Source organism: Fukomys damarensis, unplaced genomic scaffold (assembly GCF_012274545.1).
Source record: "Fukomys damarensis isolate Sample0158 unplaced genomic scaffold, DMR_v1.0_HiC HiC_scaffold_2, whole genome shotgun sequence".
In the NCBI taxonomy this organism is placed as follows: domain Eukaryota; kingdom Metazoa; phylum Chordata; class Mammalia; order Rodentia; family Bathyergidae; genus Fukomys; species Fukomys damarensis.
The window spans coordinates 11,977,243-12,001,836 of NW_022900914.1; the positions used below are offsets into that span (position 1 = coordinate 11,977,243).

The 24,594-nt window shown below is 46.3% G+C and overlaps 1 protein-coding gene across 1 annotated transcript in view; it reads right to left on the bottom strand.

Moving 5' to 3' along the window:
• Capn14 (calpain 14) overlaps nt 1-24,594 on the bottom strand; it is a 53,108-nt gene that overhangs the window by 5,780 nt on the left and 22,734 nt on the right. The window contains exons 2-16 of the mRNA XM_033763484.1: nt 20,078-20,373; nt 18,172-18,241; nt 17,259-17,377; nt 16,971-17,107; nt 16,403-16,577; nt 15,779-15,844; nt 14,041-14,126; nt 11,135-11,209; nt 9,242-9,405; nt 8,267-8,430; nt 7,786-7,794; nt 5,848-6,053; nt 5,198-5,234; nt 2,710-2,767; nt 1,017-1,081 (exon numbers count right to left, since the gene is read on the bottom strand). Coding sequence (XP_033619375.1) covers nt 1,017-1,081; nt 2,710-2,767; nt 5,198-5,234; nt 5,848-6,053; nt 7,786-7,794; nt 8,267-8,430; nt 9,242-9,405; nt 11,135-11,209; nt 14,041-14,126; nt 15,779-15,844; nt 16,403-16,577; nt 16,971-17,107; nt 17,259-17,377; nt 18,172-18,241; nt 20,078-20,373 — 1,727 coding nt within the window. The remainder of the gene's footprint in view (nt 1-1,016; nt 1,082-2,709; nt 2,768-5,197; nt 5,235-5,847; nt 6,054-7,785; nt 7,795-8,266; nt 8,431-9,241; nt 9,406-11,134; nt 11,210-14,040; nt 14,127-15,778; nt 15,845-16,402; nt 16,578-16,970; nt 17,108-17,258; nt 17,378-18,171; nt 18,242-20,077; nt 20,374-24,594) is intronic.

The following is a 24,594-nucleotide window of genomic DNA, read 5'->3' on the forward strand; positions in this document are numbered from 1 at the left end:
TATCCCCAGGCGTGGAGGCACACGCCTGTAATCCCAGCACTCGGGAGGCTGAGGCAGGAGGATCACTGTGAGTTCAAGACCAGCCTGGGCTACATAGTGAGTTAAAGGTCAGTCTCAATTATATAGTGAGACCCTGTCTCAAAAAAAAAAAAAAGTTGAAAGTTTAATGGTTGGCCTTGTAGACCACATGCACATTGCCAGGCACCAGACAGACTGGCTCCAAATACCACAGCACACCATCTCACGTGGCCTAGCACTGAGTTACACACTTTCCCTATGACACTTCAATTATGCCTACGGGGTCAGATAGGCATTACCTCCCTCACATGCTGGAGGAAGATATAAGCATGCGCTCGGAACGGTTATGATCTTGTCCAAGTTCACACAGCTGGGGACGCAAGGCCAGGACCTGCCCCGTGCCTATCCAGCTGCCATCCCGCACTGCCTCTGAGTGATTGCAAAGATGACCTTTGCTTTCATAATCCTCAGGCTACCCATTTTCCATGTCTCTGTAGTATGATTAAACTTTGATTAAATTGTCCATTTAGAAAGAGCATTTTCCAGAAAAAGCAAAGGGCTGAGAGCCAGGAAGGCTGAGCTTATAGCCTGTCTTTAACTTCCCTGAGCTCTGGTAAATGGAGTAAGCTACTTTCTTGTCACCAAATACAAGTCTTGGGACCCTGAATCTCTCGCGAAGCTGACCACCACTCTGCAGCAGCCTCACCCCCACTCCCAGTAAGTGAGGTTATTATTGCTGTTAGCTATTTCGATCACTTTTAGAGGACAGTTCTGACCTCAGCCCTTTGCCTGTGTTAGTTATTTGCATTCTCACACCAGTCCCGAGGAGTAGGTCTTGACATTCTCTCGCTGCTTCAGATGAACCTTGGGGGCACAGTGAGGCTCAGCAACTGTCCAAGATCACACACCCAGACATGGGATTCAAACCCACATAGACCGTGTCTAGAGCGGAGTGCTCAACCAGGAGCACACATCTGCCCACAAACCTAAAAGGATACATCCAGGAGAGCCAGGATCCTCTGACAGGAATCCAGGCTGAAGATGGGCCATGCGTTTGCCAGTCCTGTAAGGGACAAGAATCAGCATGGAGGGCTGGCCCAGAGCTTCAGCCCCCGTTCTGAACAGAAAGAGGCTATGCTGCCCATGTAAGCTGGAGTGACAGCACGAGGAGAGGCTGGGGCCTGGTGGTGACTCCTAGCTCTGGGTGGCTTTGCTTACCCACTGGGCCAGATGCACATACCCTCTGCACCTATGGAGGGCTGGGGTCATAGGCACAGGCTCCCAAATCTGAAAGACAGCTCCACTCATGAGAAACTTACGTTAAACCCAAAGGACCCTCGCCCACTGGTCCTAGTTATACCTCAGGAAATGGCATCTCTCTCCCCTTTGACTTTTCCCCTCTCTTCTAAATATCTAAACATCTTGAACTACTCCTCAGATGATAGGATTTTTAAACCCTTGTTGGCCTTTTCTGGACAAGGTGTGTTGCCAGTATCTGTCTAAAACATGGTACGAAAACTTGGAAGACAACCCCTGAGATGCAATTTTATCAGAATATAATAGGCCTGTGGCTGTCAAAGTTTTTAGTCCACATTTCCAAAATTATGTTCCAAGGGAGATGCTCTGCAGAGAAAGCATTTTGTGATCAAAGAATGCTTTGTATCCGTAGCCCAACATTTTCCTTCACCAAGATCCTTAGCCAATGATGAAATTCTGTGTGATAAAGTATTTTCCAAATGTCATTAATCATAAAACCTAACTCCTTTTTTTTCATGGAATACTTACCAACCCTGCTTTATAAAACTGATTTGCATACTTGTGATCAAGACATTTAAAGAATTTTAAGGCATCACCTCTAGATGATTTCCTTAGAATTAATCTAGAATTTTGCCTAATTTCTTAAGTCTTCCCTTCTGGTTCTTTTACCGATAACCAAATCTGGATTTGAGAAACCATCTGGAAGTGATTTCGAAGCTCGACCCATACAATAGGTTAGACTGTAATTTGTCTGCGTTTGAAATCTTGGCTTCACATAAAGGAGAAGCAATCATGTAAATTAGGTAGCAAATACCCTTGAATTATTTGTTGTAATTTTGTCACTTTGAAGCTCACTCACTTTTGTGGGGAAATCAGCCTGTTTTCTTCATGTTTTTCTCACTTCAAAGAGGTGTGTGAAATATTTCTAGATGGACATGAAGCTTTCTGTGTAACTCACTCCAGGCTCTGTGGGAAAGCATCAGTGCTACTCTCTGGCAGTCTCCCTAGGTGATGTGCTTATCCTCCCCTTCCACGTTTATGGAGCTTGGTAGACTTAAGTGTGAGTTCATCAGAGAGCCCCCTAGGTAGCTCATTAATGCTCTCATCTCACAGGCTGCAGAAACGAGTGCAACCCTTGCATGTGGCACTGAAACACTAAGAAAGGACTCAGCTTATCCCTCTGAAGCTAACAAGTGGCACAGATCTGTTTGTCACTGTCACACGTCTCTCACACCCAAGCTAAACAAGTTAATAACCATTTAAAAGCCAAACAAAGTACTCTTCTGCTTTGTCAAACCATGTAACCCGCCCAGGTGTCTTAACACAGCTGCTAGATGGAGCTGGTGCCTGGTGACCGATAAGTCCCCCCAGGAGGAGGAGAAGCAGAGCCAGCGTTTGCAAGTGTGTCCCCTCGGGTGACTCTTGAATAGTTACCTGGCCAGGTCATGTGGTTCAGGATCTTCCACAGCTCAACTGCATTTATTTCTGGATACTGAAGGGAAAGCAGACTGGTAAGAGAAAACCATGGCTACTGAGAGCTCATTAGACAACGGGGAGGCCACAAGTAGGCAGCTGAGGGCATCGTATCTAGGAGGATTATGTGCCATTTCTGAGCGGAAAGACTTAGCGCCATTATATTGCTTATAAGGAATGTAATTGAATCTGGGATTTCATGAGACCTATGATGCTTTTGTAACTGGGTGCCAAGTCCAGAGCACCCCAATTTGGCAGGATTTAATAGGGAGCAGCCACTCTTAATAGAGGTGCTTTAGAAGTTCAGCAATTTGCTTTGAGTTTTCTTCTTTATAAAATGTCATCAGACAAAATTCTAGATTTCAATTTTAGAGTTTATTAGAAGCAACTCTTTATATTAACATTTGACTTTAAAATATACTAGTGACAGGATCCCAGTAATGAATGTAACTGTATTGTAGACGACCTAGATTGTACCAATAAACTCAATAAGAAAAAAATATATATATACTAGTGGAATATAAGTACCATACACTTGAACTTCTAAAACTGGTAATCTTCATAAACGTACAATTTTAACCTGAGTTTTATACATAGAGCAGTACCTCGACTATGGAACTCAACTCATTCCAAATTCATGTTTGAACACTGAAAAGTTCGAGAACTGAACTATTTTTCCCATAAGAAATAATGGAAAACCAAATAATTGGTGTTGAGGCCCAAAATTACACATACATTTATTTTTCCAGGACTTTAACAAATTTCACAATGATTTCTTTTCTTAACTCTATTGTGGTTCTTAGTTTGCCTCTTAGCTTTACCGCTGGTATCACTTTTTTTGGAGCCATGGTGATGATATTTTACACAAAGAAAGCACAAAAAAGGGCAGCATTGTAACACACTAAAACCAGCACTGTAGGTTGTCTGGGTGAGGGCTGCTCTTAGACTGAAGCTTCTCCCTTTGTGTTCTTGGTGAGAGGTGACACGCGACTCACTCTTGGCCCGGACAGGGTTTTCAAGTCAGATTTTTGGACTGACTACTTGACGACTCTATGAACACCGAGTTTATGAACAGTCTGAACTTGGAGCCATTTGACAATGGAGGTATCACTGTATTGGGATTCTCACTGAGATTTCATTTGATCAAAGGACTGCCGTATAAAATGTTCGGAAAGTCCTGATAGGGAGGAAAACAACACATGTGAGATTCTGATTTGCTTTCTCTGGCTACACTAAGTGAAATGCTAGATCGGGGAGGCAGCGAGCCATGAATTTAAATTAGGAGCCTCAGTAACACAGAGTTCATGTTCTTCCAATTTTAGTGACAAATGTCAGGCTGTAGATTTCTACTCTGTCCCTTTCCAGATTCCTAAGTGTCAGGCAGCTTAGGAAAATAGGGTCCTAGGACCTTGTACTTACCTACAAGGCCTTCTGCTAGTCTCCATCTGGATCAGCCCAGGAAAGAACTTGAGGGGTCCAGAGCTGCAGCTGCAGGGCCCCCTCCACCCTTGTACCCTCTTACCCTACATCCTCTCTGGGCCACCACCCAAGGGAACTGTCTTCAGATGTGCACCCGCAGACCCCCAGGACTGTCACTGTCACACACCCCCAACTCCACCTTGTTCTCAAATGCTGACTCTCAGCTCTGCAATACTCCACATTCTCAAAGAGTAAAGACTAAAGTGGTTTCTCTGACAAGTAATCAGTGCAGCTTCTGAGAACAGACCATCATTTACATGAGCCTTCTGGAGATAACTCCAGTTACCTGTCTAAAAATGTTAGGACTTTAATAGAAAGTGGTGATTTGGGGTAGGTGACCTTAAATCGCTGTCTATACACAGCATCATGCAGATATAAACACACACTGCAATAAAATCACACCCTCCACTTTGTCCCCATATCCAGTCCACTAACCATTTCAAAGACTTTGGTGAAGAATACATCCTGCCCGTCACTGTGGTCTACTATCTCCCGTAGGAACCTATGCAGAGAGGGAATTCTGCACCTGTATAAAGGACTCGTGTGCACATGCTAATGCCTTGTGGCCTCTGAAATGGATCTACTTTGCCCTCAACTTCCCACCATGGCATTCACAAACATCTTTCTTGCTCTGATTCTTGCTGACATTGGGGGAAAAACAAGCAGTCAAATGAGCACAAGAAATTCCTGGTAGAGAGAAGGAGGAAGTGTATGTGCTACTCATGAACCTGGGGGTCTGGGTCCTCAGGGATAAGGACTGAGGAGTGTGTAGTTCTCTGCTCTTTCTCGGTGCAGACACAGCACAACCCGGGAGCTCCCAGAGTAAAGTGGGCCACATGGTACGTTTGCTGCACAGCGGCCCTGCCCGGATATGCATAATCTTTCTTCCTTCCCCTCACTAATGAGGCAGGAGATACCATTCTAGCTTTGAAAACAGGCCCAGCACGTGGCCTTCCCCCTGATCACTCACCTTAGAAAAGACCACACTGGAACTGCTGCCCAGTTCACTGAGGAAAGAGAAGGGCAGAGATTTTTGTTCTGGGACCATTTGGGAATCTCTGGACCACCGCTGCCCCTCCCCTGGGAGCTCATCTTCAAAGTTCCAAAGCTGAGGCACCTGTGGGCTCGTCCTGAGCACAGCCCTCACCTTCAACTGTTCCTTGAAGTGTCCTGGCCAGCCACAGCCACACGACACACGACACGACTCCCTGCTCCTAACTCCCCATGCTCTCCTCTCCCTCCCCTACTAGTTTAAGACCCAGTGTGTGCACACTGATTCAGAGCCTGCTAGTGAACGGCAGCCTCCCCTCATCCGACAAGCCCTGTGTGCTTCTCCCGAGTCACCACCAGCCTGACCAGGCTCCCCTGGGATCACAGAGAGCAGCTCACATGCCTGTCGGCATGAACACTGGGAATTACTGTCACACCACCGACCGCTCGTTTGCCTGTGTCCTTCCCAGACCTTCAGCTGCAGGAGGACAGGGCCCACAGCTGCTCTCTGTTTTTATCTGGCACCGAAGCGTGGTTAGGTGGTCAGCAGAAGGAGAGGGAAAAGGATGGGCTCCAAAGTTACTCTGGTGCCCTGCTCTGTCTTCTGTCCTGCCCAGCCTGTGTTCTTACCGTAAGGTGTGCTTCCTGGAGAAGAGCCTGAGGAGGAACTCTGCCTCCTTGTGGGCTTCGGATGTGCAGGGCACGAGGAGGTACGTGCCGGGCTCCAGCCATAGCTCCCGAGTCACTTCCCTCTCCGTGAGGAACACCTCGGGCCCACTCAGGGGAGCATTTCTCCAGAAGAACTCGGGGGGCAGTTTCCTCTGGTCCTCATAGAACTACGGGTGGGGGACGGAAGGACACCAGTGGAGGTGGTCAGCCAGGGCCTGGGCCTGAGCCATCTGCCAGGAACCGGGGCTGAGGTGGCCTCAGGTGATTCAAATCCAATGTTTCTGGTGGAAGACGAGGCTGAGGGGCGAGGAGCAGCAAAACAGCCAGAATATGCGTGTGTTGGGATCAGCCTCACTGGAGCCCTGTCAGGGGCTGCTGTAAACGGATTTGATGTCACACTTAAAACAATGTGGACATCAAATGATGTAAGGAAAGTCCCTGTGCCTTCAAGATCCATTTCACAGTTGAAGGCTTACAGAAGGTGAGTCACCTGTCCTGGGAAGAGTTCTGCTTGGGCCTGGAATTCGGGACAGCTGAGCTCTAACTCCCTGTACTTTCTGATGCTGCCTTCATATATGGTGCAGCATAGGTTGACTGTGACACCACTGGTTGTCACAGATACCGACGGACCACCGCCATCCCCTGCCTGCATTGTAGCAGCTACCCACGGACGCACTGGACACTGCAGGCCACTCAGTGAAACTGGTGAGAGCGCAGACAACCCGAGATCGGGCTCTGGATCTGCACATGCGTCCTGCCTTCCTCCCTTCTTTCCTTCCTTCGTTCTTCCTCCCCATCTCTCCTCTTGTTTCCTCTTCTCTCTCTTCTCGCTCAAGACTAAGCAGGAAGAAACAGTCCACACCAGGCTCCTTTCTCCGGTTTATACACAAAAGACACTGCTCATCCACCCCAAAACATTAGCAGATTCCACTCAGGGCTGATGACGCAAAACAGAATCACCTGATGACACATTTCTCCGATCAGAACATGAGATGTCTTCTTTGCCTATCTGCTACAAATCTCAAAGCTAAATATTACAACCAGCATAGTAGTTATCCTGGGTTTTTCTTGTAGAATCAACTGCCTGCCCTCACCCAATTATGACTTTTATTTACCCTTTTTGGTTTCATAACTGATTTGCAGTTTTCCTTTGTTTACCTTTTTATTGCAGATTGACCCAAATTCTATTTAGATGGTGGCATGACATAAATTTTTGTTTTTAAAGTAAAAGGCAACTTTGGGAGCACTCAGAATTCCCACAAGAGGGAAAAAAAAAACAAACACAAAACCCAAATCATGACCCAGTGCAAAATGTTTCATTTATAAAAAGCCCTTTCACTTGACTCAATCCGACCTGAGAAAATTAGAGTTTTCATTAGGGAACAAAAATCATAGCTGCCCCTCTCCATTTCTGCGACACCTCAGGCTTTCTTCCCAACACCGAGAGGCTACAACGGCACACAAAACGGAGCTCCTCTGTCCCTCTGCCTGGGTCCCCCAAACCTTGGTTCCCTGTCCCTGAGGAGGTGGGCTGTGAAGTATCTTGAATGTCCTTGTATGTTTCAGGTCTATTATGGGCTTCATCACTCAGGAAGACTGTGATTTGTCATCCTTTCTGTGCTGTGACAGCCTTCCATATTAGCCCGAGGTATTTATGTAGAGATTTAATGACTTCTAAAATTTATTAGTTCTATGCTAGGTTGAGCCTCCTTAGAGAAGAACAAGGGTTTATTGGGGTCTTTGGGTTAAAAAGAGCAGCTACTCTTTACTTACACACACACACAGTTGGCACTAACATTGGACATTCTCATAGCTGCCTCAGTGAAAACCAATCACACAGTAACCTGGCCACATTCATACCACTCCAAACTTGGGCTTCTGGTCCAGTGTGGCCCTCACCTTGCTCATCTGAAAAACAACAGAAAGAGAAATCTGATTAGTCATGGGCCCCCTGACTGTTGACAAGCACACGCTTCCTGGTGGGAGCTGACAGAGACGATTCTACCCTGAACCACCCCCTCCAAGCACTTTAATCCATCATCAGGGATAGGAGGAAAGTGTGAGGAAAGGAAGCCTTGGCTTCTTGGGAGAAAAAAAGGAAAGCAATACTGATCGTATCAACTATGAGCAGGGCACAGGGCACAGACTTTCACCTGGCCTCCTCTCATGCCATGCTCTGCATTAATATCACAGACCCCGCTTTACAGGTGGAGAAACTGACGTTCAAATGAAAGGAGCAATGACTCACTCTCCTAAGAACAGAGCCAGCCTTTGGACCCAGGTCTAAGGACAGAGACCGATGATGATAAGGAGGACAGGGACCAAGAAGGAATGAATGGCAGCTGCTGGGCCTCAAACCCCCAGCCCCAGCAACACCTACTCTGAAGAGGAAGAAGCCGATGGCCAGGCGAGGCTTCTGGTTGCGGCGCCTGTGTCTGGGCTTCTGGAGCAGAGACACCAGCACTTTGCAGGGACTCCGGGACCTCCTGCCCTCCTCAGGCCTCCAGATGGACAGCAGGAACTGCGGGTTCTTCCAAAATGTGTCTGGGCAGAGCACAGCAAGGTGTAACGGCCCCCAGCATCCTGCTCCCCATGCCACCGAGGCAGGGTTGGGCCCTGTGACCTCCGCTCCATGCCCCCTCCGTGCCCCGCTCTTCTGCACACCATGCCTGGAGCTGCCCCACCATAGCCCCTGTGCCCACAGAGCTTGGCCTGGATGTGGTGCCCTACAAACAGCTGCTTCCTGACTGAGTGGGGGAATATGCCCAGGATCCTGGGGCCTTCACAGAGGTGGGCAGCTCCAGCCTTTGGAGAAATAAGGAAGTAGGAGGGAACAGTGACCAGAGCTGAGGCCACGCTGGCCCCCTGAGATCATACCCAGAGACCTTTCCTAGCAAAGGGAGGCTCGCCACCTCCACCAGAGGAGGGGACACAGCCACCAACTCTCCTCCTCGAGAACTCAGACATGTTTGTTTCCTCCAAGAATCAAGAGTCCTGCTTTTAGGTCCCTACCAGGGTCCAGTGGGTAAGACCTAATTACCATACTATGATTACTATTTCAATTCTGTCTTTTAGAAAGTAACGACTTCAGCGCATCAATGGCCTTGTCCTAAAACCAAAGACTTCACCCAGCATCCACCGTGCCGGCTGCCCATGGCCGCCTGCTGTGATTTGGAAAAGGCACCCTCTGGGAAGCAGCGGAGAGGACTCTTCTTCTGTGCAAAGAGGACCAGAGATGCTCTCTTCCCTATGGCAAGCAGAGCCCCCTCCTCCACCACCTGTGGGGGCTGCAGATCACACAGCCAACCGCTGTGGCTCCTCCCACCCCACCCCACCCCCTGAGCCCTGTGCCCACCTCGAGGGGACTCCATCCGGCCACCAGCTGTACTTCCTTTCTGCCATCGGCCCTCCCACGTGGTGTACATCCATTTCTGGCCCATGTCTGCGCTCAACAGGCCTGGAGTTAGTTTACAGATGACCAGGAGTGCAAAATGGGCTTTAAAGTCCCGCAGTGTCATCCTGGAAAGGAGGAGGGAACAGCACAGAGAGGCAAGTGAGATGACTCCCAGTCCTGAGAACCAAGGACATGCACTCCTTCCCAGACCACCCACACCCCCAGCTCCTGTGCAGAGCCATGCTGGCCTTGCAGCCTGAGAAAGGGGCCTGCAGGATCAGTGTGAGGCTCCTGGGCCGGAGGTGAAGCTCTGTGACCCTTTGGTGCAAGCACTCAGCACCATTACCAACAGAGGAAAATGGCACTGTTTCTTGGATGGCAGGGACGAGAGCTGGATTGGGGCATCCACAACCAGTCCATTATATCTAAATGTTCAGTGGGAATTGCACAAATCAGTCCTCGATCATTAATTGCCACACACTAACACTGTGAGCTGAGGCTGCTACAGCAGAAACTGTCAGGGGCTCAGATTCCTTGTCCAGGAAGTGGAGAAAACAGGACTTGCAGGGCTCTTGATCTCAATGGAAGACCTTCAAAAGAGAGAGGGTCACAGAGGTGTGGGTAGGAACAGGGGGCAGAAAGCCAGGAACAAGGGCTGAGTGATTAGGAAAGGAGAGAAGCAAGAGTAGAGGGGACAGAGGGGTTCTGTGAGACTCCGGGAGCAGCACCCCTCGGGCAGTCTTGGTGGCCTTTCCTAAAACGAGGTCAGCAGCTTGAGGTGGCAGGGAGTAGTGCTGCTCTCTTCTGTAGGACCTAGATCTCTGTAGAGGGTTCTTTCCTTATCACTTTCTCTTTTTTCATTTTGTTTTTGTTTGTTTTTCAGCATTAGGAATTGAACCCAGGGCTTTCACACTGAGCTACATCTCTAATCTTTTTCTTTTTTTTTTTTTTGTGATAGGGTCTCACTAACTCACTGTTACCCAGGCTGGGCTTGAATTTGCCATCCTCCTGCCTCAGCCTCCTAGAACTGGGATTATAGGCATATACCACCACACCCAGCTCCTCCTGTCTGTTTCAGAACAGGAAAGTCAAAGCCTTGGGTTGAGTGTATTGATCAAGTGAGCAGATGGAGGCCAGAGAGGAGGAGGGGGAGGCTGGTGAGCCCAAGTCCTGTTTGAGCACCCACTGGGCTCATTGCCCTTGGAACCCAGCCATGCAGTGGTATCTTCTCTGTTCCTAAAAATGGCTCCAGCCTTTTCCACAATGCAGGTGCAGAATGCTATGATCTGCCCTGATGTGACATTGAGAGGCTGGCAGAACCACGCTCCAGGGAGCTCAGCAGCCCTGAGGAATAAGAACAGGGCCATGCAGACCCGAACTGTAAGGAAAAGTGCCTCTAACAGTTGCGGGATCACCTACAAGTCCCTCCTGGGCCAACCTACAGAGTGCAGCTATTCCACCAAGCTCTTAGGTGTGACCCATCCATCAGCCCTCTATTCCCCCTTACCCTGGGCTGTTTCAGTTCCTTTGCTGCAGACTAACCAAGAAGACAGATCTGAGTTTATGCCCTGTTTCCTTCTCCAGTGGCCGTCAATGAAAGCTCTTTCTTTTTCCAGAAACCCAGAGCCATAGAATTGGCTTCTGTTCAAGTCAGGCAGTTAGCTCCTGCTCAGCGTGGCCTGCGTCACAGAGATGGTGACAGTCTGCTGACAGTGGCTGCTGACCCTGCAGGCTCCTTAAAGGGGTGGCATCTTACTGACCCTGTACACGAGATGCCCAGCATACACGAGGCACCCGGTAAGTGTTTGCTGGAAGTAAGCCAGGGCCTCTGTCCCAAGTCCCCGAGTCAAATACCAGAATTCTCCATCGTTATCTTTCCGCAGAAGTAGAATCTTCTCCTTGGGGCTCAGAAGCTCCCATGTACTTGAGCTGAAAAACAGAAATATTTTAATGGGGAATGAAAAAGCTGTGGGAAGGCATGCTAGGGAACCCATAGCAGGGGTGGCGAACTTATGGCGCTAGTGACATAACAAGATATGCAGAGAGCCAAGTCACCCCAGCAGCCCAGCATGAAATAACCTTTATTTTTTTCTCAACTAAAACCTCCCTATTCAGGTTTAATTGCAGTATTGGCACTTTACGGTAAACAAATGGGTTTTGGGTTGCAGTTTCAGCCGTTGGTCTCTAAAAGGTTCGCCATCACTGCTCTGCAGTGTCATTATTTGGTGTTATTTTCATGCTGCTTTCAGGCAACTAAACCTTACATTCTTCATTATAAAAGTACCATGCAACATGAATGAATCACTTACTCTGAGCCAAGTGCCAGGCCAGGCTCCTGACATATCTTATTTCATTTAAGGCTAACAACTTTGAAAGATGGGGGGGTTATTTATCCCCAGTGTAGAGATCAGGAATCAGATGAAGAGAGGTGAAGTCACTTGCTTGAAGTCACATAACTATTAAATGTCCGAGGTATCCTTTAGCCAGGTATTACTTACTTTCAAAGCCCATAATATTGAACTTCTACTTCTGGCTACAAAGGAGTAAAACTGTATCAGCCTTTCAACCATAGATAACTAAAAATGGGACAAAATGCAAGCAGCTATTTTTAGACATGAGACAGCAGTCGGCACAGGGTTCCCAAGAAAAGGGGAACAAATGAAAGGAACCCTGCAGCCCCAGGCTTCTTTCTGAAGGGAATTTCTTGGACAGTGAGAGAAAAAGAGAGCCTACCAGTGCATGCCTAGGACTCTGGATTGGAGCCCAGGGTGGGCAACTTAGCAAGGCCCTGACTCAAAATAAAAAATAAAGAGCGCTGGGGACGTAGCTCAGTGCAAAGGCCCTGGGTTCAATCCTCAGTACTGAAAACACAAAACAATACAAAACAATCTTTCTCACTGAGTATATAGGAGACAGAGCCTGGAGCTCAGAGACCAGGCAGGTAGAATGCTGGGGAAAGTGCCTGGAGGAAAGGCTACCTAAAGATGACCTAGAAAACCTCCTGAGGGTTCCCTGGAGCCTTTGGCTGAAATCTAATCTGTGCTTTCTTAAAGTGAAATCCACAAGACTGGGCTAGATGCAGAACAATTCCCAGAGTGGGGAATCATGAATTCTCACCAGCAAGAGTTGAAAGACCTTATTGTGTACATGTAGTTTTTACTAGATATCCCAGAGAGTCCACAAGTTAGAAATGGAATCAAATTACCACTGAAATAAAGGTGTCCCCTCTTGACCTGCCCAAAAAGTGCTGAAAAACTTCAAAGTATCAAAACAACCCCTAAGCAATGTAAGTACTTGCCAGAAAAAAAAGAAGACTCTTTAAAAGAATAGAATTCCACACTCAGAAACTAAAATTTATAATGTCTAGCACCTAATAAAAAAAAGTATTAGTTATATGAAGAAGCAGAGAACGTGATCCATGAGTAGGATAAAACGTCAGTAGGAACTGATCCAGAAATGAAAGAGATTAGCATTAGAAGATAAGGACATTATAATAGCTACTATAAATATGTTCCAAAGTCTCAAGAGTGTAAAGAGAAATAAGAACATGATGAAAGAAGAAATAATAAATATACAAAAATTAAATTTCTAGACTCAAAAATATGACATTTGAAATGAAAAGTATTTTGAATGAGATTAAAAACAAATTAAGCCCTGTGGAATAAAAGCCCATCATTTTATTTAATTTTTTTTCATTTTATTGAAACTTCACAACAGCTCTAGCTCAAAAAATATTAGGAAGCTTGCCTGAAAATCACTCTACTAGAAAGCAACAAAATTGTAATTTTACCCATTACCTATCTCTAATGTTAGTACTCGTCCTTCTAGGAAATGAATCACCACCAACAACAAAATGATGGTATCATCCTGTCACACTTTAAAATGTATGCATTTGTTTGGGTGACAGTTTTTCACATCGGTCCAGTTCCTCTGCCAACTCTGTTAACCTACAACACATGTAATGTAGCACATTCTACCAGGATTAAAATTCAAATGTTTTTCTTCACCTTCATCTTTCATCTCTCAAAATGCTCAAGCAATAATGCATACGTAGACATATCTGTATACTCTAAAGTGTTACACGGGGTTGCATGTTATGAATCTTCATAACAATGGGAGGGACTCTCACACCTGAACTCTCATTTCACCCATTCTCTATAGCAAGTCTGTGGCCTCTAAACCCAGGTCCCTTTAGGCTGCCTTTAGACTGGAATGACCTAAGTGTAGGCATCCAATCAGAATGCTCCAGGGTCACTAAATGTAACCAGAGAGCCACTATAAGCAGAAAATCTGGGCCAAACCAGATTTGTCTACCGTGGACTTAATATGCCCAATAATGCACTGAATCATGTCAGGCACAGAACGCTGGACTAACTCACCAAAGTCCTTCATTGAGTCACAGTGTGTCACCTTAACTAATTCACTTTATTTAAGCTTTTATTTAAGAAAAATGGGGATACAACTATCTGCTCTATAATAGCACTGTTTGGGGGATTAAATGAGATCATAAAAGTTCAAAGAACTTAGCAGCATTGGCAAGCCTTCAAGATAGCATTATCTTTAATTATTCTAACAAAAGAGAAAGTTGTTTACAGACCATAAAGCATTATAAATGTGAGGGACCAAGCCTTGCAGTCTGAAAGCTTTCTGGTCTAACCTGAGTCTAAAAGAAGCACACATTTGAACCTGTGCTAGCAGCAACCTCCTTTGCAGTCCTGGCTTGTCTCATGCTCCCCGTGCCAGGCAGTCCAGCAGCTCACCTGTCACTCCAATCTCCTCTCCATTCCACCTTTCCCCAGGGGTTTCGTAGCTTCACTAGGTACTCAGGTCCATATGTGCAGGTCACCTGGACAAAATGAGGAGCAGTTTAGGTGTCAGGGCTAAATACATTTGACACAGGTATCTCTGTCTGAGACCCACGCCTGCAGCTGAGGCTTCCCAATGGAAAAAATCAAAGACTTGGAAAGAGTTGGCAAGAGGCTCTGCTACTTGCACTTACTACCTGTAATATGCAAGACAAATTACCTAACTTCTCTGTGTCTCAGTGTTTTGATCCATAAAATGAGACTAATAGTCATACCAATAACAGTGCTTTGATTAGCGGATGCCCAGTGGAAATGTCCACCAGGAACCTGTGAACGTAGCCCTGTTTGGAAAAAGGATCTTTGCAAATGCAATTAAGTTAAGGATTTTGAGGTGAAATCACCTTGAGTTAAGTTGCAGGCCCTAAATCCAAGAGAAGAGAGAAGGAGACCCACATAGGAGAAGGCCATGTGCGGACAGGAGCCATGGAGCCTACGGCAAGGAACACCCAGAGCCACCAGAAGGCAGAAGGGGTCAGGAAGCTCTCTTCATTGAGAACCTTTGGGAGGAGTGTGGCTCTGCTGAGACCTTGATTTCAGGCTTCTGGCTCTGTAAGCAGTAAGAAAATGAATGTTTGCTGTGTTGAGCCACCCAGCATGGGGTAATCTGTTACAGCAGCCTAGGAAATGAACGCACCAACCCATGGCGGCATTGTGAGCATTAAGGAAGCCAACATGCATCAAACGGTTACAATCGTATTTAGCACATAGCGCTACTTAAATTTGTTAAATATACAGAAAATAAATGTCATTGGCACACAAACAAATGTGATTGAAGATTGAGGAAAATGTTATTGTGAGTTGAGCTCAAGAAATGTGAAACAATTAAAAGAAAGGGGAGGGCTTTGGAGAGTCAGCTACCAAGGAATGCCCTGGGGTCTCAGCCTACGAATTTCTTACCTTCATGTTGTGCCTATGCTGCTCTCTCTACCAAATACCCTCCTCCCTCACACAGATCTGCCCTCTTGTGGCGGGTAAATCAATGCTATTTCATCTGTGAAGCCCCTTCAGACTTCTTCCCTAGGTAAACAGATGTCTTTTCTCCTACTTCAGAGCTTCCAAAGTCAGAGCCTACCTCTGAGCTCTCACGTTCTACTTTGCTTCCTCATCCTTTTCAAGTATATGCTGCCTGGAACCTTGACTGTAAGCTCTCTGCAGCCAGGACTCCTGTCTGAGCCTTCTCTCAATGCTTAGGAGAGCCCAAAAGATAAACAGAATTGAAGGAGCCTGAGAGACTGTTGTAGAGGAGCATAGGAGAGAGAAGGAGCAACTTGGAAGGGAAGAACCAGGAGAAAGGCCGCCTTTGGCAGCCTGGAGGCAGGTGAGGCTCAAGGAAGGGTTGTAGGCACAGCAGGGCTCAGTGGCCAACTGACTGAGGGGTGGCCCACAGGAAGATGCTTGGAAGGTGCCCTGGGAGTCACAAAGGTTGGACACAATGCTAGTTTAGAAACTAGATATAGAGTTACTAGGAGCCCACCAAAGGCTTTGGCGAGCCCTGGAGGATCTACCTGAGACTTTATCCCCATCCCCACTCAACACTGGGAGGATGCTGCATCCACTGAGACAAGCCAAGGCCTTGGAGAGAAGATCTGAAAGAGGAGGTTGAGTGGGAAATGAGTGGCTTAGATAACCCCACCTTCCGGATTCCTGTGAGAGTATAGGCATGGCCGTCCACCAGCCCATTCTTCAGCACCCCTTCCTTCTGCAGAGAAAAAAAGGGAGGCCCCGGTCAGTCCAGCAGCTTCCTCCAGGAGTCTAGGTAGACCTGGAATGGATTTGGCTGAGGGTTTTTTGGGGGAGAAGACTGGAAAAGAATCACAGTGTGATATCCCTGTTTGAGACAGGCATGAAGCGAGGGCTTCCCACTCCAGTTCCATGTTCTTTGCTGTTAAGAAATTGGACACATAAGCTCCCTGCAGGCAACTGACATTTAATAATTGTTAAATCTTGGGGCTGGGGATTTAGCTCAGTGGTTCCGCTGCCTGCCTTGCAAGTGCAAGGACCCAAGTTCGATCCCTGGTACCCCCCCAAAATAAAAATAAATAATAATTGTTAAACCTCTTCTCTGCACACCATTTGTACTCTCCTGCTACCTTGCCTGTCCTAGGACCCAGCTGTACCACCCTGGTTTGAACATCAGGACTTGGTGCAAGGATTGGTGGAGGCCCAGGGGCTCATGTAGAGGAGAGAGCAGGAGCTGGTGGGTGAAGGGAATGGAGCAGGAGGGGAGACCGTGTGCCTCTCTCTCATCCTCTCTCACCCCTAAATGAGTCTGGCAGCCAATAAGGGTTCTGCTGTAGGTGGCTTGGGTTAGGGTGTGCCACAGGTTTCCAGGGGCTTCTGACAGGTTGATGGTCATTGTCACCCCTCCAGTAAAGTCCACAAGGGCTTCAGACACTTGTCCAAATTGCAGATCTTCATAAGAACCACAGAGCCTGCTCAGAGAAGGAATAAATATGAGATACAAAGGTAAGGGGCATTTATATGGCAGATGAGGTGGCCTGAAAGAGCTGTGAAGACCTCACTTGGTTATTCTTTGGGTACATAATTGATGCTCCTTCCTTTCACTGCAGGATCAAAAGATTGAATATACACCTACAGTCCCTTTCCCCTCCACACACCTTCATTCATGAGAGAAAGGCAACATTTGAGTGTTTGTTCAAAGGGGGTAACCCCTACAAAAAAAGACTGAGCAGGTTCTCACTTTTATGTTGGTTGACACACACCTCATACCTCATTTGTTGAACTTTATCTGATCCCCTCCTTGCTCCAAGATGGAGAGATGAAGAAAGAGAAGGGAAGGAGGACACCTCTGGTGGTTGTCTTACTTGGCGTAGGCCTTTTCCAGAAGAGCTCCCCAGAACAAATTCTTATAGGTGGAGGACACGAAGACCAGCTGGCCAGTCTCATTCACAGGTAGACGGTCATCTATCACCACAGAAAGCCACTTCCCAAAGTGCCAGAACTGGAGAGGGGTGTGGGGGGGAGTCACTGGTGAGATGCCATGGAAGAGACTGCCATGATCCCAGAGGCCAAGACATGGCTCTTCCATCAGCCATCTTTGCTTTTTCTCTCTACCTCACACCAGTGGGCTGAAGTATCAGGAGTACACTCACCCAGAACCGGAAGATGCCTGCGTAATTCTCAGTGAAACTCTGATCCAGGGGAACAACCCGGTTCATGATGTCCTGGTGCAAAGTCAGAGCTTGCAAAGCAGCCAAGAACCAGCAGTCTCCTAAGCCAGATGGCACAATGACTCTCACGAATCTATGATACACGCATGTACATCTGACCAGCCTCTGCATGGTTCTACTGAGTACTTCTTACGTGCAAGAAACTTTCAGTCCCAGTTATACTCTCTGGGCTCACAGCCTATTTTAGTAAAAGCAAACAACATAATGGGGAGGAGGATAGTGAGAGAGCAGCATAGAGGGAGAGAAACTGTGGCCGGAATCCAGACCTGATATCAAGAATTGAGCCGTCTTCCTGAACCAGTGTTCAGCTTATTAAATGCCTCCTCCTTGGGAATTTGAACCCAAACACAATGATAGTTTGTAAATTCTGCCTCTGTAACTGACTTATGTTTTTTCTGGAGAATGCTCTTCAGGATCCCAGTTCTCCATCTGTGAGATGGGTGTCATTTTACTTGTGTCTTCACTGATGGCCAAGAGTTGTTTGTATATATTCTAAAAAACTCTGAGCTATGATAGGCCTGCCTGGGTCCTAATGGCTGGTGTTCCCAGAAGAAGTCATTGTGGGAACTGAAAAAGAATGAGCACATTTCCTCACATTCAATTTAGACCATAAACCGGTACTGAGGACTATCTGAGGACTTAGACAAGGTGTGACATTTCTACACATACCCAGAGGACTGGTTTTTATGAACCTCCGGCTAAGGAAAAAGCATGTGAAGGAGCTCAGGGTTTGCTGCTGAGTGACCATTTGAACCCCATTGCAGCTCCCTCAGATGGGCTCTCTGGCTTCCTCCTACCTTGGCCTGGTGTGGACCTCAGAAGCTATGTGACTTACCTACTACTCCCTGGCACAGATCCAGCCTTTTGGTCTCAGTTGAATAGAACTGGGGATTGCTGTGCAGCTCCTGGGGGAACAAACGGAATTATCATTATGATGGAGAATAAGGAAACTTAGAGTCACAGTAAGCATGTTCTCCCATACTCTAAAACCCAACCAAAGGGACAAAGGTAGAGAACATACTATATCAGTGCTGTTCCAGAAAATCAGGGATATAGATTCTGTCTATCGTATTTCTCATTCCTTCTTCCAGTTCATGAAAGTCAGAGTCCTAGAGAACTCTGTACAGATATTGAGAAATGCCTTTTCTCAAAGTTTCTATCAAAATAGTCTCTTATGCATTCTACTTTTTCCCAGAGTTTGTTCTCTCTCCTCCCTCCTCCTCCTCCTTCCCACTCCCACCCTGCAGTGGGGGGGCACCTTTGGGTGGAGGTGGGAAGAAGGGGCAGTCCGCTCTGTGCCAAGAACTGAATCCCTCCTCCCTGCGTGCAGACAGTTCCCTCTGGGGCCTCAGTCTCTATGTGAGCAGTGCTCAGGACTCTCTGGGAGAAGGGGGATCTTGCTACCACCTAGTTTAGTGGGTCTCCTTGGGAATTTTGCACATAGGAGGGATTTTCGTAAGTCTGGGGTTGGAAATGTCAGTGTAGGCAACAAAAAGAGAAAAGAATCCACAGCATAGGTTGAGCTCACGGTGTTCCCAAACATCATGGATATAATCAGGTTTGAAGGAGATGAATTACATTCAAAGTAAGAAATTGCCCTTTTAAAGGAATCATTGATACAGTTTACAAAATGAAGAATACTTTTGTAAAGTAACTGATAGCTCATTAATTTCCATGTTTTATGACCTGACTCAAGGAAGACAGTGAAAGACGGTCTCTTGGGCAGCTGGTACTGGCTGTAACTCAGGATGCCTTCTCTCTTGGATGATGCCATACAAGACCTTGATATGCTTGTGGATGCATTTCTGGGAGGGGTTTAAGGGAGGGCTACATCTTAGACCATTCCCAACTTTTCTACCTGGAAAACAGGAATGTAGGAACGTACCCAGTTCCCTTCTCATGAGGATTAATGACAGATAGTAAGACCTGGTATGGTATGTGAAATATATATATTTGGTTTTCCTCCCAGTTCCTGAAGACTGCATACTCTATGGAGTGATGTGTATTTTTGGTATGCTAATAAGGTGACTGGTGGCCAGGTCCCCATAGAGAGCTTCAGGATGATGGCTGGTCACCGAAAGACCCTCAACATCCTTGACCTTTGGAGAGCGGAGAGAGGCTGAAGGTTGAGCTGCTCACTTATGGGGACAGGGACTCCAGTGATGAAGTCAGTCATGCCTATGTAATGATGCGTTCATAAAAACCCAAAAGGCCAGGCTGTGGACTGCTTCTGGAGAGCTGAGCAGAAGCACATGGAAATTCCACGTCTCTTCCCCCATGTTTCTTCGTATCGTTTCCATCTGTATCCTTTATAGTATCACTTATAATGAACATAAGTACAGTATTGCCACAAGTCCCGTGAATCTCTCTAGAAAATTAACAGACCCCAAGGACAGGGTCACGGGAATTGATTTACAGCCAGTGGGTCAGAAGCATAGACAGCAACCTGGAATTGTGATTGGCACCTAAGGTGGGAATAGTCTCTTGGGACAGAGCCCTAACCTATGGGGTCCGACAGCGTCAGAATTAGGTTGAACTAGATGACACCCACTGTGTAGCGTGTGGGGGGAAACTTTCCACACATCTGGTGTCAGAAGTGTGTGGCGTGTTGAGTGGACGTTAGAGAGTAGAAAATACTCTGTTTTTTCCCATTTGTCTTAGACACTTGTGTGTCGAGCACCCGAGCTCTAGGCAGTGCCACGTGTTGGGCATATTGTTGGCAGCCCCTGCCTGGCCCTTACCGGGGGTCGCCTCCACCGCAGGCGTCGAGGCAGCTTCTGCAGCAGAGCCCCACTGCCAATGGAGCTCTGAGTGGCCGGGAAGCTGCTGTCTTCGAAGAGGCAGTGGTTCCTCAGGCAGCGGTCCAGCAGCGCCTCATAGTTTTGCTGGGGGGGATGCAGAGAGCCCTGCATCGAATCCTTCCACCCCAGCTTCCATCTGCCTCGCAGAGGTGGACACAGAGACATGGCAGGCCTGGCTGTGGCCCCACAGTCCTCCCTGATAGTGTCCGTTCCTGAATCAAAGACTGGAGGGTGAGCTGTAGAGAATGTGAAAGGAAAAATGAGCAGAGACAAGGGGGAGAGGAGAAGTAGGAAGCCCTTCGGGCTTGTGGTCCCTGTGCCTGCCCAGGCAGTGACGGCCGGGCTGTCTCCCCACCCGTCAGCTGCAACTGCTCAGTGGGCTTTTGTGCTCTCCACTGGGAGAGGCAGACAGCAGCACCTTGGCACAGGAACAAGGCTTTCATTTTTATGCTCAAGCACAAAGAGGAAAATCATGGAGGACAGGGACCCCAGAATAGCCCAAACAAAACACAAAGTGGAAAGCTTTTCAGACATCTTCTGGGTATGCAAGGCCCTGGTCTCTTAATAGCATCGCATGTCAAGTGGAGTTTATGTTGCTCCTGCACTCTTCACCGGGCCCCTTCATGGAAGCGTATTGGTCTCATTAGCACCTTTAGACTCCAGTGCGGAGTGCGACTCTGCTAATAAAGTAAAGGTAACTACTAGGTTGCTTTAATGGCTTTTCTATGCACACATTTGTGCCTTACTGTGTGGAATTTGCCCTTTATCATCTGAGAAAGTTCCCAATAGTGTTTGCGGGCAGAGCAGATCACGTTCCAGTCTCAGTGGGCTTATCATGATTTTCCTTGGCTCTGGTTCTCAGGATCTCACTGACCAGTCTTTGAACGCTGAACTGACTTTCCATCCTCCTGTCTCCCAGTGCCTTTCCTTAATTTTACAGCCACAAGGGTGGTTCGCTTCTTAACTCTCGAGTCCCTGGTATTTTTGACTGAGTGCTGATCTCTCTGTCAGAGGCCCCCACAGGCTGCCCGCTGCTGCTTCTGGCCTCTTCCTTCCAGCTGCACACACTGCCAAACTCCTGTTTCAACACCTTCCTCATTTTCCCTGCAAAGTCTCCTATGTTCTCTTCAAAATGAACTCCTTCCTTGACAACTTTTTTGTTGTTGGCAAAGCAGAAGAACTCATATACATGGATTGGTAAATACTCATAGTTGCTTCTTCTCACCCTTTTCTTAATAACAGAATTCTAGTTTTGATTTAAAATGATTTCGTGGGATTTCTTGCCAGACTGGTTGGCTACATTATCTAGTTTTGGCTGATGAAATAAAGGTCCACTAGGTGGAGCTTTACTCAACAAAAAGCCATTGGCTTAGGGGACATCACTTTGATTTCTAACACCCCTCTTACTAGGCTGGAGCAACTGTATTGGGGACCATTAGGAAAAACCCCAACACATGCTAGAAGAAGACTGGATCTTGATGGCTTCTTGGAATATATAGCCCCTTGTTTATAGATCTCTTAATATGCGAGAAGGATAAACTCTCACTCAAGCCATTGGAGTGGCTAGACATCTCTGGTGCTCTTTAGGTCACTCATTGTATACACAACCATGGCACACTTCACTGAGACACAGTGACATGGAAAACTCTTACACATACTGTTAGGGAGCAATGGTCCCTCTTCCGAAGCCTACTCACAAGCTTCTGTAAGCCAATGGCACCCCACCAACTCCAATATTCTAGCAAACCCTTAGAACTTCTGCATCGGTTTTTGTTCAGTTGTGATTAGTTAGTTCAATGCTCTTACAGCCTCTCTCATTTCCACTCTTGTCCACTTATAATTTTTTTTAAAAAATCAAAGTTAGAAGAGGTCTTCTAAGTTGTCTAATCTGGTATTTTTCAACATAGCAGTAGGATTTATCTCATCAAATGAGACCAAAGCCTGGAGATTTGAGTTTGCAGTTTGGACCACAATGTACTTTCTCATTTTCTGGTTTGGAAACCATCAATTTTATCTAGTCACCTCACCTCATTTGTCTAGTGTTAAAACTAAATCCCATTTATCCACTAAAAATTTCATTAGAGATTTGCCATCTGCCAGGCTTGAACTAGGCCTTGTTGGCTAGGTAGTCCCCATCCTCACAGCTCTTAATGGAAAGTAAAATGTTCTTCTTGGTACTACACAGAAAGATTGCATGAGAACCAAGACCCAGGCCCCTGAATCCCATAACAATGCTCAGCCATCGATGCCAGCATTTGCCTGGTGTGCCTAGGACAGAGCTCAGGGCACAACGTACGTGTACTAAAAGCAGAAAACATGTCTGTACAGAGCACAAGTGCTCCCTCGTAGCTGCAGGGATGATCTGAGAGTCTTGTTTGTATGTCAAGATCACTTCCATCCTCTACCAGGAAGCCCTTCTTGAGTGCCTGGCTCTCCCTGAGTCCCCTCATCCTGTCATCCATCAACCCACTGCCTACCCCCCATATGTCGTACTGTCCTCAAATTGTCACTAGCGGAACACACACCTGTATTCTTTTATTTCTAGTTCGTCACAGAAATTTAATGAAAATGAATTAATAAATCATGAAAATTTTACAACATATGAAATCAAGCTCCCCCCTTTAAAAAAACATTTTTAGATTCTTTGCAAATAGAATTATTTGGTCAGTTGCTATAGAAGTTCTAAACACTTACCCTCAGTTCTGCAGCTGCTCGGCACACTTCTAGGGACCAGTCGTGAAATGGCCTGCTCTGAGTGATTTATGCATGATGCCTCCTCACATAATATGTGGGGTTTTTCTTTATAATCTATGGGATTAACAGTGGTGGAATGTGGCCTGCTTACTCACACCCTTACCTCTCTGTGTACTCAGGACAGCCTGATTCTCAGCTGTTATTTGTCACTGCCTCATGCACATTTTCTGGGGGAAGACTCACTCCTAATCCAGGTTGTAGGAACTCAAAAACTGTTACTCACCTCTTGCCTCTGAGTATTTCTTCCTAACACAGACAGCTTCCTCCAGCCTAACCCCATTTTCTTCCCATTTCTTCTCCCATATATACATTTGTAAGCAAATTCAAGGCCACACAAAGGCAAGGCCTCACCTCTGTGTCTCTTCAAGCCTGAACAGCAATCCTCACTGCTGTGAGGTGACAAATGGCTCCAGAGCTGACCCAGGCTTGTGGCCTCCTTTCCAAGTGCTGGGTGACACTCAGGCTCCTCTCCAAACCTCTCTTTACAAGCATGGTGTCTCACGGGCTCAGAGGACAAAATGCCTGTTAGGGAATCCTCTCACCCTCCAAATTTCAGAACGAGGCCACACATGGACACTAATATCTGATTTTCAAAGCATTCCTAAATCACCTTGAGGGAAATCTAGGCCCAGCTGTGGACGGTTGGCAGTTCTCACCTGTCTCTTGTATATTACAAGCTGTGAATAAAACTGGCTCATTCTCAGATTGGCCCAGCTCACTCTACCAAGGACTTGATGGGTCTTGGTGATATTTGGAAACTTATTGTGATGAGCGGAAGTGAAGAGTGTTGGACAAGCCCATAAAATAAGACTGTGCAGATGCGGAAGGGAGAGCTTACTTGGGGCACAAGATAGGAGAGCATGCAGTTTGAAGGCATACTACCCAATCTGGAAGCTCTGTTTCCAGCTCCCCAGCTAGACTGCTGTGTAGTGCTCTGCTTTTCCTTTTTATTTTATGAAAAATAAAAATTTCATAACAAAACAATAAGAGAATAACAACAGGTAATACACTGTGTCATTATCTTCAAAGTAGTTACCAGACAAAAAGATTCTTACAAAGAAGAAACAAACTTTAAAAGAGGAAATAATTTCTCGCTCACCTATGAGGTGACTTGTTTCTGAAGAGCAAATATTTATTGTAGGGACACTGACAGGAAAAAAGAAAAAGAAATAAATTATCATCAATATTACCATTATTCAGGGGCAATGTTGTTATAACTTTTAGAGCACTTTTCCCACATTTATATTTTATGAAAGTGAGATATATTATACCCTTTTTCACTTGCCAATGATGAACACTTTTCTTTGGAAAAAAATGAATATATAAAAGCATATTTAATTATTGCCAAGTATGGTATATCATAGATCAGCCAAAATTTATTTTTAAAATCAACTATCTGTAGAATTTCATGGTGTTTCCAGATTTTCCACTACTCTCAACAGTGCTGGAATTACTATATTTTAGCTACTTTTTTGGCATATTTCTAATTATTCTACTGAGATAAATTAGAAACAGAATGAAATTTCTTTAACCTAAAAAAAAGCCTTTACTAAAAAATTTAGGGCAATAGCCTACCTTTTGAGGAAAAAAACTTTTTAAATTTTTTTCTTAAAGAGAAGATAAGGATGCCACTTACTACCATTTTTACTTTTTTTTTTTTTTTTTTTTTTTTTTACGCGGGAAACAACACTCACTTTTTTTTG